At 39.3% G+C, this 17,528-nt stretch overlaps 1 protein-coding gene across 1 annotated transcript in view; it reads left to right on the top strand.

Annotated features, from left to right (window-relative positions):
• LOC106814859 (probable phospholipid-transporting ATPase IA) overlaps positions 1-16,725 on the top strand; it is a 29,509-nt gene extending 12,784 nt beyond the window's left edge. Inside the window, exons 20-35 of the mRNA XM_014819227.1 lie at positions 2,055-2,119; positions 2,364-2,453; positions 2,642-2,724; positions 4,432-4,537; positions 6,135-6,212; positions 7,043-7,153; positions 7,459-7,533; positions 8,233-8,355; positions 8,939-9,017; positions 9,367-9,428; positions 9,585-9,641; positions 9,902-10,009; positions 10,284-10,372; positions 10,918-11,099; positions 13,997-14,050; positions 15,009-16,725. Of these exons, the coding sequence (XP_014674713.1) occupies positions 2,055-2,119; positions 2,364-2,453; positions 2,642-2,724; positions 4,432-4,537; positions 6,135-6,212; positions 7,043-7,153; positions 7,459-7,533; positions 8,233-8,355; positions 8,939-9,017; positions 9,367-9,428; positions 9,585-9,641; positions 9,902-10,009; positions 10,284-10,372; positions 10,918-11,099; positions 13,997-14,050; positions 15,009-15,106 (1,460 nt within the window). The 3' untranslated portion in view covers positions 15,107-16,725. The remainder of the gene's footprint in view (positions 1-2,054; positions 2,120-2,363; positions 2,454-2,641; positions 2,725-4,431; positions 4,538-6,134; positions 6,213-7,042; positions 7,154-7,458; positions 7,534-8,232; positions 8,356-8,938; positions 9,018-9,366; positions 9,429-9,584; positions 9,642-9,901; positions 10,010-10,283; positions 10,373-10,917; positions 11,100-13,996; positions 14,051-15,008) is intronic.
• Positions 16,726-17,528: the final 803 nt, after the last annotated feature.

Below are 17,528 nucleotides of genomic sequence, written 5' to 3'. Positions count from 1 at the left end.
TATATATGAACATATATATAGAGAGAATATGAATGTTCCATGTTATTGGTCATGATATGTTGGATATTCTCTTGGAGCGAAAAACTATCATTTTGTCTGTGGCCATGCAGGACACTGTAATCTATGATAGACTGGGGGACAATCAGACCTACAGAGATATCACCTTGGGGCACCTGGAGTCGTTTGCCACATCAGGTATAACACTGCCTATTCTACAATCAACTTTGTTAAAATTAGTTTATTACTACTGAACGTAATTGGCTTGATGTATTTAACCGTGTAAACAATGCTTGATATCTCATTGCTGTAATAGAGATGAATGTGCCTGTTGTAACATGGTTGAAGCATATTATCGCATGTTTGAAATCACGTTATATCACATGTGTGACGACGTTTGTGGTTATCAGGTCTCAGAACTCTGTGCTGTGCAGTTAGTGATATATCGAGTGAGTTGTACGATCAGTGGAAGGATATGTACCACAAGGCTAGCACTTCCATTCAGTACAGGGAGAAAAATTTAGAAGAGGCAGCAGAGGTCATTGAAAGAGTAAGTTATATTGTGATATTTCTTGCGTATTTCATCAGTCGCCATGTATTAGTTGCGAGAAAACCTTGGGGGCAAGGAAATTCTTCTCCGCATGTGAGTGCTATGTCATGTTTCAAACCGTTGCTCTCTCCCTCTTGCTTTCACTGATAAAACAAATATTGACTGGACTTGCAGGATATTAACTTTTTATGTTTTCCTATAATCTTGATAGAAGGAATCAAGGGACTAAGCTAAAAAATAATTTGTTTTCAGTTGCCTTGTAATTTGTATACGCTGTAGTACTTACTGTACAGCACAAGGGTAATCGGCACAATCAGATAGCATAATAATAATAATACTAACACAAGGGTATATATATTTATCTTGGTGGCAGAATTATTTTCTAGCAATCTATAGCCACAGTTAGGGTGCACACTTGCAGTCTTATGTGAGTAGGTCATTTTAAAATGTGAAGGAATATAGACGACTTACCTTGATATAATTCTCATATCATGTGTAATATGTATGGTGTATGTGTGATTTGTATGTGTGTGTGCGTGCGTGCGTGCGTGCGTGCGTGCGTGCGTGCGTGTGTGCATGTTTCGTGTGATTGTGTATGAGCTTCACTGTATGTACAATCTGCTGTGCTTTGTTGCAGAATCTCATGTTGCTAGGAGCGACAGCTATTGAGGACAAGTTACAGCAGGGGGTGCCCGAGACTATAGCCGCTCTACTGAAGACTGACATCAAAGTGTGGATGCTAACTGGTGACAAGCAAGAAACTGCTGTGAATATAGGTAGCTGTCCCCTGACCTGCGCTAATAAGGCCACTCTTTGTACAGACACTCACCTATGCATCCATAGAATTCAGCTAATTCACTCACTGATTTAATTGTGAATTTCGTTGAAAACAAACTTTGTCTGCATACTTACATAACCCGTGAAGTCTTGGATAGAGTTACATCAAACAATAACTCATTTTAGGGCAATCTCATAGACGCTAGTAATTATGCAGATATTATAATGTAATGCAGTTGGTCCTTGCTATATGATGCCTCAGTACGAGTCGTTGTCAGTTTATTAGGGAATATATTTCACTACATGTCAATAAGTTTCACATTTACATCATTATCTGACAAACTCATCATTGATAAGTTTGGAATGTGTAACTAGATCTTGCTGCAAGCTTTGTGCAGTAGCGCAAGCAGTAGTACACATGCCAACCCCCATGTGTGTGACATTTGTTACAGTATATGGACTGCTGTAATATTACAGTGGTTACACGTTGTTATGTTTCTACATGGATACCGTTACGTGATGAAATCATAACGTTCGCCAGAGTCACATGCCGTAATGACATATTATGTGGAAACGCGTGATTATGAAAGTGAAACAGAAATATCACTATGGTCTTTTGTATGGTATGGTAATTTCGTTGCTCTATTTACTGTGCTGTTTTATACTCACTGCCAATTATGCCTTGTGTTAATAACTTTCAGTATGATTTAAAGGTGTAAATGTTTTCTAGGGTATGCCTGCAAATTACTGACTCATGGAATGCCAGTTCTCATGGTCAATGAGGAGACATTAGATGTAGGTTTTAGTTTATGGAAATAAACAGTGGTCTCATTAATTTGCCAGCTATTTCACACTAGATTTCAATTATCATTCTGAATTTGCAGTAATTATTGTCGAGTTGCCGTGTCTTGACTAGTTGATTGTAACTATTGACTAGCTATTGAATTTAACTTTGTTTAACTATTTATGGTTATATCAGTTATAATGGAAAGGCTTATATATTTACCATAAGTACCTTACATGATTCCCTTTTCTACAGGCAACGAGGGAGACAGTACGCAGACACATGCACGACTTTGGTGAACATCTTAAAAAGTCTAATGAAGTGGGGCTAGTCATTGACGGCCAGGTAAATTAGGAATTATCGATCACAGCAGCTCTTATACTTTATAGTCACAGCTGCCTTGCTTTGTAAAACTGTCTCATTGTACATCTGCGGTAACACACAGGGCGGATCATCTTTGCATCGTGTTTCCTTCTGCCAGAGTATCTTTTTTGCACTATGCATAATTAATTTAATTAATTATTACGATGCAGACGCTGAAGTACGCGTTGTCATGTGACGTGAGACAGGACTTCCTCGACGTAGCATTGTCTTGCAAGGCGATCATCTGTTGTAGGTACGTTATAGCCAGTTTATACATCCAACAGGTGTGTTACCTACCATCTACGTATCTGTGTTTTATGTATGCACTTCTATATGTAAGCTAGATAATATGCACAACGTAACATGCAAGGCGATCATCTGTTGTAGGTACGTTGTAGCCAGTTTATACATCCAACACGTGTGTTTCCTACCATCTACGTATCTGATTTGAGTTACATTTCTAAAATTCTAGATACATATCAACACCTGTCGTAGCTATAATCACCGTGAATTTTGAGTTTATTGACACACGAATAGTTTAATTAATTACCATAAAATATACGCGCAGTATCGCTCGGTACGATGAGCGATACCGCGCGTATATATTTGGTAATTAATTAAACTATTAGTGCTTCAATAAACTCAAAATTCACGAGAATTATACTGTGTTGACAACTCATTTCGCGAGATATTAGAGTTAGTACACTTTCTTACGGCCCATAGCCTAATAGCGCATGTTGGTGGTGGAGGGGGGGGTTAACGGCTGTTTACAATGCGCCAGCGTGCTCAATAGGAGTGGTGGCCTTTGGGGGGTTCGGAATCGGCGGCCGCCATAATATATGCGCCCGAGGCTACGTTATCGCGCCACGTACGTAGGTCAAAGGTTGCACACTGCGTGCGGAAAACCATCTTTCTGCACAAACTATACTTGTATCGTTCGCTGACCAACTACTAGTATAGTGTTGGTTTAGCAAACTAGTGGGGGAATTGTGGTTCGGTGGCGCACGCATCTGTTGGTAGGAAATATGTACACGTGTTTCTGTAAAAGAAGATAAGGTTTTTATAAATAACATGTTGGTGGCGTTACAATGTGTATGGTTGGTGGAAAATATGGTGTGTGTTTGTAAACCGACATATGGTTAGACTAAATTGACAGTTACCTACCATCTATCTGTGTTTTATGTCTGAACTTATATATGTAAGCTAATCAATGCGCACAACGTAACATGCAATTAAGGCCTTGTTATATGGTGAGCACTGCCTCATAGCTGCCAGTATATGTCATGCTAGAAGAGCCGCATGCTTAGATATTAATGCAGGTAACTCGATTTGTGCTCAATGGATTTGATGTATTTGTACAGTTTAACGTGTTTTTTGGGAATAAATATTTCAATCAATTAACGTAATTTCAAATTTGTGCAAACTTATTTATAATAATGCAAGCAAACTTCAACAAACACAGCCACAGGGCGGGCAGCTCAGGGTTGTAATTCTGTGGCTTGACCACCAAAATGAAGTGAGCAGTCATTCATGCAGTCAGTCATTGTGCACCTCTGCCCATCTGTTCCTAGAAGCCATAATTAAACCTGTTTGTGCTTGCGATCACTAACTTGCATTCCATAATTGCATAGCTTGTGCTTGTTAGTAGAGAACCATGGGATGCCTTCGGGGAAGTTACGAAATCACGAAGTTCGTGTGAATATTGATTATTTGTTTATCAGCTGCATTCCATGGTTCTCCACTAACAAGAACAAGCTGTGCAATTATGGAACGCAAGTTCGTGATCAGCAGCCAGGTTATAGAGCAAGCATATTCATTCGTGTGTATATAATAAATATATATACATATAAGAATAACTTTCTGTCGAGGGTAGGTAACAGTGCAGTATTGATTCAGTTGCTATGCAGTGTGCTTCTGAGCTGCTTACATCACCTGCAGTATGCTGCGTGTGTTTTTACAGGGTTTCACCGATGCAAAAAGCAGAGATTGTACAGATGGTGAAGATTTCGTATCAGGCTATCACGCTAGCCATTGGCGACGGTGCCAACGACGTGGCAATGATTCAGGTACCCACTGAATCCTAACAACCTATAGCACCATACATATATCATCATAACACAGAGAACCTATGATTATATTGATAGTTTGTGGATTATAGTAGGGGGGGATTTATAGTAGGAAACCTTTGTGATCAATAGATATAGACAAAAGCCTATTTATTTACTAGTAATATTTATTATGACCCTAGTTTATACAATGATGGTGACTGCAATATTCTGCACCCTTAAACTAAAATGTATTTTATATAATGTGCAATATTAAACGGGCATTTACTCTTCATAGACATAAGAATACACCGAATGACTTGTCTGTGATAGTTAATCCTTCAATATATTATTATATGGATGTGTGTGGTAGTGATGGTGGTGGTGGTAATAGTGTGTGTTGGCATCCCTCTGGTAAACCTTCTCATGGCATATGTGGATTTGTTGTTTTCTATCAGGATTGTGAGTCACTGGTTCCTTTATTGCCAGTAGTGTCATGCTTTGAGTGTATTGCGTATGCTCAAGTAATCGTTTAAAGAAATTATTTCTTGGAGTTTATTAAAAATCTGCCGCATCTGGGAATGGGTCACATGCATGCTAAACACAGTTGTGCTGAGTCTTCCCAATTCCAAAGGTAGTGCATGCACTAATAGATGAATATTTGTTCAGGATGTACATTGGCAGTACAATTGTACAGGAAGTACATTGACATAAAGGCATAAACACTGGGTAAACATGAGGAAACAGTGCAACGTTTAACCAATTTTAAAGGAATAATAGGTCCATTGATTATGCAATGTTGACGAATGCTAGAGTAACTGGCACCTTGTGTAGTTAATAAGTACATTACCTTATAGCCAAACGCGTATTTGTTTGTCCAATATCACTGCTGGTTACATTACAAACAAGACTTGAAATCGGTTATTGATATGTATCAACGTATCATTTACGTGCCGTAAATGTCATCCAGGAGTCAAGCGATGACGTAAACATTTGTGCGGCCCGTATGTTTTGGACGCCAGATGAAACGGAGGTGTCAGCGGTGTAACCACGGCCACGGACTAAACATGGAAATAGAGTAAAACACACGTACTAATCACGGCCGCACGTGGACAGCCCTGACAAAAAGTTCCTTATCACGAGCGTTCATGTTTACGAAATCACTGATGATAGTGAAATATGTGATACGGCCGAGCATGCGTGCGAAAATGTCCGGTGCACTATAAATCTGTATCACACCCGCTTCGCCGGCAGCGGTTTGAAACTGTAAACAACAGATTTTTGGACTGCTGATTTCAATTAGACATTTTTTAGTAACCAGCAGTGATATTGGACAAACTAATACGCGTTTGGCTATAAGGTAATGTACTTATTAACTACACAAGGTGCCAGTTACTCTAGCATTCCTCAACATTGCATTATCAATGGACCTATTATTCTTTTAAGAGAGGCCGGTGACCTTTAAAGGAAACCAGTCTCCTTTCAAGGAAGCGCTTCTCCATGGTGGTCAATGAATAAATTTGGTGTTTATTGTGACCATGAAGGGCAGGGCCGGCCATTAGCATATTGCATGGGTGTGTGTTGGTGGGGTTAATCATGGTGTTGGGTTACCTTGCAGCAAGCACATGTTGGTGTAGGCATCAGCGGCATGGAAGGCCTACAGGCTGCATGTGCATCCGATTATTCTATCGCACAGGTGAGAGGGTGACAGTGCAATAGGTACCATGTTCTTTCTAACATTGAGCATGTTCAGAGAATGGTGGAGATGATTAAAAAAGGTCCATACTTGGGAACGTTGAGCATGTACTGTGAATATCTGCTATGTTGAAACAACATGGAAACATTTGCTGACTATTGATTATTAATCTGGGTTATTGTTCTTAAATGTACCTGTGTATTTTTGCACATTTTTGTAAGGGTTACATAAAAAACTCAACCATAAAACTCTAATTTTCTGATTTTACATTTTTCACGTGCATTTGAGATAAATAGATAACTAATAAGTTAATCATATTATAAATAATGATGTCATTATTTGAAATGATAATGAAAATACTCATTTAAATAGACTATGAAATAATAAAATATATGTGATGGGGTAATATTGCTCTAGTGGTCAGTCAGGCAGATGGGGTCGTTGTCGTATCAGGTACTACAGATATGTACCCGAGGTAGTTTTAGGTTGGTTAGTATTATGTTTATATTTTTATATGAGGTATGTTTAGGGTTAGTGTTAGGGCTAGGGTTAGGGTTAGGGTACACTTCTGTAGTACAAGTCTGGTACATTTTGTGTATACATATATGTACCTCGGGTACATATCTGTAGTACCTGATACGACAACGACCCCTTCAGCATCAGTCAGCACTCACAACTTCATTTCCATTCATATTTTTTTTCTTATCTTTATTGCCTGATTGCAAACTTGCTCGTAGTTAATATTACTTTCTATCATGTATAATGTATGTTATTAATATTGATTTTGCCTCTAAACAATTTAAATATTTAATTGGCATCTCACGATCTAGTTCCGATTTCTGGCGAAGCTGTTGTTTGTACATGGAGCGTGGAGCTACAGCCGCTTGACAAAACTCATTCTCTACTCCTTCCACAAAAACGTCTGCCTTTACGTTATTGAGGTGAGATAACAATGTTTTATTGGTGTGGAGGCGCAGAGTGATTGAACTGATACTCCTGAAACAAAATGTAATACTGTGAAACTGTGTTTCATAACTAGCCTGTGAACTTTGTAGTAATAAATCATAAATATTGTCAATAAGGCCTTAATATCTCATTTTAATTGCAGATTAGTGTTTAGTGATGAAACTATATTCATGAATATGAAGTTCAAAATAGCAATGACATATATATATCATTTGGCTTTTTTGGTAGTAATGCTTTTACACAGTTATGGGGTTTTCAGTGATAGAGATTGTTGTTTCAGCTTTGGTTTGCAATGCTGTGTGGATTCTCTGGTGAGACCCTGTTTGAACGCTGGACGATTGGCTTGTACAATGTTGTAAGTGTCTGCGCATTTCAGTAATTCAACATCACTGTGATCAGTAATATGTTGCTCGGATAACAGATTCTTGTACTTTCCACACAATGAATTCACTTGGGTTACTCATATCGACAGTATACTCCCGAGTTTTTGCACTTTTGACTTACTGTAAAAAAAAGTAAAAAAAATCTTCACAAACGTTTGTGGACTAATACTTTGAGAAGTGTCATTCAACCGGATCAACCTAGTACATTAATGAATTCATTAGCAAAGAAATCTCTACCACTATAAAGAAGTACACCTTTAATCATTGAATAATAAATAGGATCATGGCATAGAAGAGGGCTACAAATGTCTTCCGGACGTCTTTACATATCCTTACATATGTTACATAGCTCTACATATCTCTTTATCTCTGTACTTGTCTCTACATGTGTGTACATGTGTCCACCTATATCTACATATTTGTACATGTCTTTGTATTACTATACATTTCTACTTATCTCCACATGTCTGTCTATATTTTTGTATTTCTGTACTTATTTCTACATATCTATACATGTCTTTACATATCTGTACGTATTTTTACATATATCTATGTATCTGTGCACGTCTGCATATTTACAATTTTTTTTACATATCTCTACATGGCTGTGCTTGGCTCCACATATCTCCACATGTCTCTGTATCGATAGCTCTCATACGTGTGTGTTGCAGATTTTCACCGCCTTCCCACCTCTCGTTATCGGCTTGTTCGATCGCACCTGCAGTGCTGAGAATCTGCAGCGATTCCCAGCTCTATACAAACCATCGCAGAATGGCCAGCTATTCAACGTAAAGGTGAGCAAGTGCGCCATGGGCGTTTACGCAGACCAACGTTAAGCAACGTCTTATTTCCGATGATTAACTTGCATAGGCTAGTATTTCACGGGCGGTCAGTAGCTAAATAGATATCCTTGATTTATTCATATAATTTTTATTTATTTAGTCATTATTTATTGTTTGTATTTTGAGTATTATATATATATATATATATATATATATATATATATATATATATAGTCATTTTCTACACAGTGCTATAGTTGTGGTCGTGGATTTAACGGCAAAGTACTTGTACATTTGTAATGACAATTGGAGTGAATTTTTAGCGGGTGCCTCACTCATGGCGAGCCAGTCATATAATACTTGAGGGTTATTAAACTTGGTACAACCGACAACCAAGTCACGAGTAATACCGCCACCACTTAATGGGAAGCATTGCTGAATACGTCAGTTCTACAGTGTAGTTGACACAAATTCATTTCATTAGTTTAGGATGAAAGCCTTAACCTAAAGATTGCACTCAATATCTCTGTTAATTTCCTTGAAATATGTTGCTATTAATGAATTTCCGGTGACTCTCAATTTTGTGCTATTTCAGGTATTCTGGCAATGGATTATCAGTGCTGCCATTCATTCTGTACTCGTGTTTTGGCTGACTGCAGGCATAATACAACATGGTAATTCTCAACAGTTATGTGTACTGAGCATACAGTTCTTACTAAGTGATAGCCTGAATATATCTCTACTATAGTATAGATATATTCTTTGTAATAGCTGATGTTGGCTTTTAGTGGGTTATCAGGAAGTAGTAAGAGTATCTTGTTTTCTCATGATATTAATTATAGGTTTTAGACTAGTTTTACGGTTTATTAGCATCAGTTGGCATCAATTTCGTCAATCTGTGCTAGCATTAACTATTTCAATCATGGGTTAAAGTAATAAGCCTACCTATTATAATCTTAGAGTCTTCCCTGGCAATAGTTGTTAACCATTAATCAAAAGTTATCTCGACTCGTCATGTTGCAGATGTCGTGTGGGGCACAGGAAGAACTGCAGATAATTACTTCTTTGGCAACATGGTTTACTCAGTAAGTAAAACACATAAGTCGAAACCTTGTGTAAAAATGCAAAAGATTACGACTACTGTACATAACACCAGGGGTTAATAATGACAAATTTGTCATTATTAACCCCTGATAACATCCAAGTGACAACTGTCTAAAATATTGTGCTGTTTTTTGCAGTATGTCGTGGTAATAGTCTGCTTGAAAGCCGGACTTGAGATTGATGCGTGGACGTCGGTGAGTGGGCACCTGTTGTAATATAAAGGTTTTCCTTTAACTAGTCATCGTTCACCTGCTACATAACTTGTCTTACATTAATGAGGGTTCACATACCTAAAGCAGAAACCTTTCCCGTGAGTTTTCCAGACCCATTTTGGAACTGAAGATGAGATTTTCGAACGTGAGATTTTAGCCGAATACAATCTTGTGGTGTCTTATCCACCGTGACTGATTGCAATCTGTGTTGTGTCATCTATGTGCGTTGTGGATCACTGCAGATCACTCACCTCGCGATCTGGGGAAGCATTCTCAGCTGGTTCATCTTCCTTGGCATCTACTGTAACTTCTGGCCAACTATACCCATAGCATCGGAAATGCTCGGGGAGGTAAGCATGTTTAGCACACAGACTTTGCGCAGAAAATTAAATTACAGAGACCCATGTGTGCCACGTAACGTTGTATCGCTAGAAGTAGGCAGTGCCACCTTGAACATATTTATGTTACTGAATGAATACGTGTGCTCGTGATAGCACAGTTTGTTGGTTCGTTCATTAGGTCATGGCTTGAATCATCGAGTAAATTTAGTTAAAGTCATGTTTGGTAATTACGTGGCTGTGTAGCATTTATTTCTGGTGACACAGCTCTGTATATTTTATGCAGGACAAGATACTACTGAGCTCCGGTGTATTCTGGATGGGACTCATAACAATTCCGATTATCGCTTTATTGGGCGATCTCACATACAAAATGTAAGTTAATAGGAGTATGTTACATCTGTATTCTCATCATGTTCTCATATGCAAGTTTTCCCCATTGTGTGCCCTTTAATTTTAACATTGTTTTGTTCTGGTTCAAAGAACAATGGTTGTTCTGTGCCTTTTCAAGTTTTTATTGTTGTTAGTTATTAAAAAAATTGTTTAACATGTGATAAATTATCAAGAAATGTAGCTAGTGTACTTCCGTGTGTATTGCCATTGCAGAAAATGAGGCATGCACTGCATGATAGGTCATAGCCATCACCAAGTTTATTACTATGCTTGGCAGCTGCAGAAAGTTTAGTAATAATATATTTAGTAATTAATGTTCCATTGTAACTAGTATTTGCTTTTATGTTCATGTTCATGTCTATATTGTATTAATTTTCTTTTATTTGCCATAATATTTCAGATTTTGAACTTATTCTCTAGCCTCCTATGCAGAAAGAACCTAATGATCTAATAGATGATGTTAATAATAATAATAATAATAATAATAATAATAATAACGTCTAACCTTCCTCGCCGGCACCTTGCAGAATCAACAGGTCGATGTTTAAGACGCTCGCGGAGGAGGTGCGAGCGAAGGAGCTAGCCAACGAGGACCCGGCGACGGTCGTGTACCGCGCGAGCAAGCACACACTCACCGAGACCGCGCGCTTGCTGAAGAACGTCTTCCGCAAGCCGCCGCGCATCCCCGCGCAGCAGCAGGAGTCGCAGCGTAAGTGCGCGCCGCGACGCGTCGGCCGCGGACGGATGCGGCGCGTGGCGAGCGGTCTTGCGATTAAAACGGCCTCCGTGCGAGCTCGTCGCTTTTGCAACGTGCGGGTCAACAGCGTTTGTAATCGTATTCGTTTCGTTATTATAAAAGCTGTTGGTTCGTTATTGCGAATGCAGTGGGTTATTGCAAGGGTCGTTTTCATTACCTACGTCGTCGCTATGCTGTGTCGCTGTGTGGGTGTGTCATTGTGGTAGCTGTCACTGTGTTTGTTTTCCATAACCTGATCAGCCTCTCGTGGTAAAGAACTTAGATTATATACCCCTGCTTCCATCCCAGCAAAAAAAAATTGAGAATTAATATTATATGGATAGAGCAGTATTAATGCTGATTGGATAAAATACATCATGCGTTAGGGAAGTAGTGATATTATTATTATCAATAAATTGTTTTTATGAATTCATAAGAACTAATTAATATTACCTTTTTAATAAAAAAAAAAATTTAATTCTAAATGCTGGGTCAGGTTATGGCAAACAAGATGCAATCAGAACAATCATTTAATGGTGGCCTGGTTTTGTGTAATTGAGGTGTGCATGAGTGCTGTACGCTTTATACTCGCATGTGTGATATGAGTTCATTCGTGTGTTTTTAGCTCATCTGACGTAGTCAGATGCAGCTTGTAGAATCGCATGATTGTCCGTCCGTGCGTCCGTCAACAGTTGGGCACAAATCTTAACCGCTCGACGTACGGTCACGATATTAGGGACGTCGGGGGGGGGGGAGATCGTGAAAAGGACTTGGGGGTCAAGGGTCAAAGATGTGTCAATGGAGGGAATATTTCCCCTTAACTTAAGGTATAGGAGGAAATACGGATTGCAGACACAATATTAACGGCTGCCACCTATGCTCTTAATATTCGGTGTGTATAGTGTGATGGGCAGGAAACCCATCACCAGTGGAAATTGGAGGTCAAGGGAGTGGGGGAAAGGTCAGATATCAGACATTTTCTGAGGACATGGGCTAATGGACAGAGTAGAAACTTTTTGTTTCAGCGCTGGACCTACCATTTTTAGCATATCTGACATAGTCAGATGCAGCTTGTAGAATCGCATGAGCGTGCGGTCGTCCGTCCGTGCGTCGGTCAACAGTTGGCACAATGCTAAACGGCTCGACGTACGGATTCAAAAGTCGGGACGTAGGGGGATAATCTGAAAACGAGTTGGGGATGTCGAAGCTGGGGGTGTAAAGGTCAAAGATCAAGGAGGTGTAAAAGAAGGGGGAACTTTCTCTTTAACTTAAGGTATAGGGAGGAAATGCAGAATTGGCGGCACAAATCTAAACGGCTCGACCTAGGCTCGGTGATAGTCGGTGTATAGCATCATGGTGGAAAAGCCATCGACTGTGCCGAAATTGGAGGTCACAGGTCAAAGGGCAGTGGGGAACAGGTCAGATATCAGACATTTTCTGAGGACGATGGGCTAACAGGACCAGGTGAAAAACTTTTTGTTTCAGCGCTGACCTACCATTTTTATCACTTTATTGAAAGGACCATGAAATGTGCTTTCCAGCTGGACGTGCGAAGAGTAAGTGTCTGATACCTTTGACGCCTCAAGAGGAGGGTTAAACATGGATTCCTGAACTGTCTCAATGATGTCACAGTCATGGCACATCCATAATCTGGAAACCCAATAATATGCCTTGATAGCCTAACGGCTACAGCACAGGATTACGTCTTAAAGGTCCTTGGATCGAATCCCATCAGATTTTTTATTATTTACCTGTTTTCTGTATTTTTCTATCTTTATCCATTTAACTATTTCTTTCCAATTAAGACAAATATTTACATGATTTATTTACAACAATTTCATAACAACAAATAATTTTTACAACAATTACATTTTTTTTAAAAATAGGGTTAGGGTTAGGGTCACAATGCACCATAAAACAGGAGTTTCAGGCACGCGATTTGTATCAACCAATAGGATTTGGGAGGTATGCAGAATGTAGAAGGTTGCTGAAATGATGTGTACGCAACTGCGTATCTGCATATCTGCGCCTAACAAAGGTGTCACTATGCACGACTTAAATGTTACGTTTATAACCGTAGCAACAGGATCTCATATGAGCCCAGACGCTCTGCGGCTCTTGTTATCTAAATGCATTTCTTCTTGCCGCATGTTTCTCTGACATTAGGTTTACTTGTCAAATTACTATCTAGCCACACTGAATGACATCCCAATACAGTCTAGAAGCACTGCCACTGCCATTCTGCCAACATCATGATGGCATCTGAGATTAGGTTTCAAATGCTGCTTATTAATTTTTTTATTTACAGAGAGGAACAGATGCCTTTTCTATATTCGCTACCTACTTACATATATATTTTTTAACAATTTTTTATTGCTATATGTTACGGTAATAAATACAATCCAGTTTTGATCCATGTGTGTGAAATATGTCTTATCATGAGGGTTTTATTTAAAATGTATAGCGAAAGTAGGGTTTTTCACTTTTAGCACTTTTTTGTACGGATAAATTAATTATACTAACGTTAGATTTTTCTTATTTTACACATAGCTAGGATGCTTTTTATATTTACTTGTACACAGATTCACCTTGTACTGTATTTACACTGCCCATATTAACATTATTTATTGCCTACCTTCCATTCTGTTTCTGTTCATACTTGATATATCTTCTTGTTTTGATTGTTTTGTATTTTCTTGTTTGATTGACATTCTCTAGCGTTACTAGTGTTCTTATTCTCACAATTATTTCTCATTCTGCCGTGGATAGTATGCATGCAAGCAATTTTTTTTCTGCACGCCTTCTGCTGGGTGTAACCTTTGCAGATTTATTGAGTGGTCAAGTCCCAAATCGAACGTACTCCTCCACAGGTGCCGAGCTCAGTGGCATTGCTATGCATGACAGTCCTTCGCCATCGGTATCTCGTGAGTGTGTCTTTCTCTCTATAGTCTCTTATACTCTCTGTTAACTTTAGATGTTGTTGCATCTCTATCTGTAGGAAGTGTAGCTGACGTCAAGTAGGTGCTAGTGTTTTATCTTTATTGAAAAGTGTTGCAGGGACACGTGATGCGATATTTCACTGATGCACCATGACTGGTTTCTTTCATGCAACTAATTCTGCGTGTTCAAAACTGCCACTACTGCTTAGATTAAATACATCGGGGAGAAGTTTCCTAAAAACGCTTGAAACTGATGATTAGTGAACATTGATAACTCAGAGACTGTTGTGTTTTATTATGTCACAAGGTTTTACTGATTGTGAGTGTATGCCTTTTCATCTACAGTAATCATGAACAGGTTCAAATTGCACACGTCACATGCGAAACATTTACCATCTATGTAACTCACTAACGTTTTTTGTTAACTTTTGTTTCTAAATTCGCTATACGGCCATGATGAACGTATCTATAGAATTTTATTTTGAATTTTTATTTTATTTATTTTATTTTTTTATTGCATCATGAACAGATGTAAATAGAAATGTCTGTTCTGCGTGTATTTGTCGGTAACAAAATTGGTTGTCATAGTGTTCAAAAATGTTATATATTGTATACAATCTCATCCAATTAGTTTCACGCAATGCATCGTGATCAGTTGTAACTGTGTCAGTGAAAACCAGATTGGGTACCCTTGGCATTACCAATTCTTGCAAGTTTTGGTGTTCTATCCATATTATTTTAATTTTCATGTGATGCAATTAGTATTCAACAACGTCTTCTACACAGATCTTCTTATAATTTATTCTTGTTAATTTTTACCTGTCTATTAGAATTCTCAGTAATCACACATGCAGCGGTGTGCACCATTAATCGGCGATCGTAATCGGCTGCCACCACGGGTGAGAATTTGAGCTTCATCTGACGTCGGTTGCGTGTCTTGCAGATGGCTACGCCTTCTCTCAGGAGGAGCATGGAGCGGTTCCTCACTCCGAGCTTGTCCGCCTCTACGACACGACAAAAACCAAGCCGGAGGGACTGTGATGCTGGCGCCACCTACAGGTATTGCTCTCGCCATTCGGGCAGCGATCGTGCGACCGATCGTCCAACTGCTGCAAGTGGGTTTTCATACTGGATTCAGATTTATTATCGTTTTCGGGTCTATCAGTCTCATCGTGATCACGCGATCCCTGATCTACACAAACCAATGCAGACGTTCTACAAATGGCTAGCTGACAGTTGTCACCATCACGTGACAGCTCGAAAGTAGCAGCAATTTCTACTTAGCCTATTTCGTGTGCTGCCATGTTGGATCCGCTTGAATCCAGTTGATCTGTCGTCTGCAGGATCATGAATTCATGTCAGTGATGCACCCAAACAAATGTATAGGGTTATTGGATTTGTGCAATCTGGACCAATAATCCATCCAAATCAACATGTCCTACTTTACCCGACTACTTCAGGCGTCCGAAAGCCTTTGCTTGCCGCAATGGGCTTTGCAAATCAAAGCATTGTGAATCGCTGATAAGTGTTGTAACTGGTTTGCCCCCTTAGTTCTCAGGTGCATCCTGTTCTGTCTATGGCCACAATAGTTCAGGTTAACACATATGCTAAGTGTGCCTGTGTGCGTGAGTGTGGGTATCCTGCTATATCTGTACACATCGCATCAAACGCTCCTAAACTGTGTAATCAGAAGTCGGATAATAAGTTATTATTAAGGGGTATTAAGGAGAATCGCTTGGTAATTTACTTATGAGGTCATGGCTATAGTTTGAGGACTCTTTGTAGTATGTATGTATATTCAGCCGGTCCTATATAATACAGCATGGGGACAACTGTAAGAATGTGCTGTATCATATATGTGAAGGATTTCATTGATTCCTTTACAGTTATTTTTGCTCCACCCATGTCTTTGATTTCAATCGATTTTCTTCCGGCTGAATTCTGTGTCGTACTAGTGTTTCTGTGATATGTGTGTGATGCGTGTGTGAACTGTGGCTAGATAGGTGGTGCATAATGCTTTACTTAGTCTGCAATTGGGATTTGCAAATTGCACTAGCAATTGTTTTAGGTAAAAAAGGATATATCCGTGTTGTATCTATGAATAACGACAATCATACAGTAGAATGTTTTAAGCGATTAAATGGCCTCCACTCTTATAACTATGTGTATTATATGCGTTGATTTGATGCTTGTTGCTCTGGCCATAGACTAACCACATTCTTAGCCTATGATGTGACCCACCTCAGCCACGAACGTTGTGTGTATATGTGCGTAGCTAGTATATGAGCACGTGTGGAAATCATATCTGTGCTGTCTGCATTCCATGTTGATATATTTTGGTTGTTTACAGGCAATCTGTTCTCTAAGGCAAGCAGATGTTTTGTCAATGTATTGACAACATGCCGTTTTTTGTCATTACCATCCTATAATATGGTTGAGAAACAACTGAAAGAGTGAGTTAAAACTTAACGCATGGCTATACTACATGAGTGTAGATATTTATACGAAGGCATGCGCATGACATAGACAGAACATCTTACTTATTCTAATAAAGTGACAGATTTCCGTAAATACCACTGTAAGGTGCATGGTTAGAAATTAACTTTTGAACAGTCCTTTTTTCAAAAAGAGGGAGTCCGTAGCAAAATAAGATTTGAAGATTCATGCGATGCACGTCTGCAAGATTTTCTTTGGACATTTGCTGAAAGAAATACGTTAATTCCGTGAGGCCGTGCTCTGGAACGAACTTGTTAGTACAGCAGAATTTTCAGGGAGTCACACGGACTCCTGCATATGTCAAATCAGGGAGTCCGCTCTGGAATGAACTAGTTAGTATAGCAGAATTTTCAGGGAGTCACACGGACTCCTGCATATGTCAAATCAGGGAGTCCGACAGTAAATCAGGGAGTATTTGACTCCGGACTCGCGTTAATTTCGCACCCTGAAGGTATAAATTAAATATAATTATGAAGTGTCGACTGTACAGTATATAGTGATAGAATATATAGACCATGGGCAATGCTCTAGTCACCTTTAAATAGCTACGTGTCATGTTGTCTACAAGCATTTTTTGCCTGTATTCACACTGCATTCAGTCAAGTGTTTGAAGTATTGCTATAGCTAGACGTGTCAGGCATCAGAGGAAAGTAAAGATCGAATGGCAGTCAGTTTATGAATGAACGCCTACCATCGCAAATGTCACTTGACTGGTAGCTGTGTATTGTAAAAGCCCAAGACCTTATACGGTTGGAAACGTCACTTGACTGGTAGCTGTGTGTTGTAATAGTCAAAGACCTTATACTATTGGAAACGTCACTTGACTGGTAACTGTGGCTGAGAGGGTCTATGTCCCCCAGGGTACTGCTGGAACGTACCCTGGTACTATCTAATATGCCGGACCGTACCTCGCCTACTCCACTAACGAGTCTAGGGAGTCGCCTACGCCTACTCCCTAACCCTAACC

This window comes from Priapulus caudatus, unplaced genomic scaffold, assembly GCF_000485595.1.
Source record: "Priapulus caudatus unplaced genomic scaffold, Priapulus_caudatus-5.0.1 Scaffold992, whole genome shotgun sequence".
In the NCBI taxonomy this organism is placed as follows: Eukaryota; Metazoa; Priapulida; class Priapulimorpha; order Priapulimorphida; family Priapulidae; genus Priapulus; species Priapulus caudatus.
The sequence above is the reverse complement of the archived record's forward strand: the minus strand, read 5'-3'. Positions and strand labels throughout refer to the sequence as shown.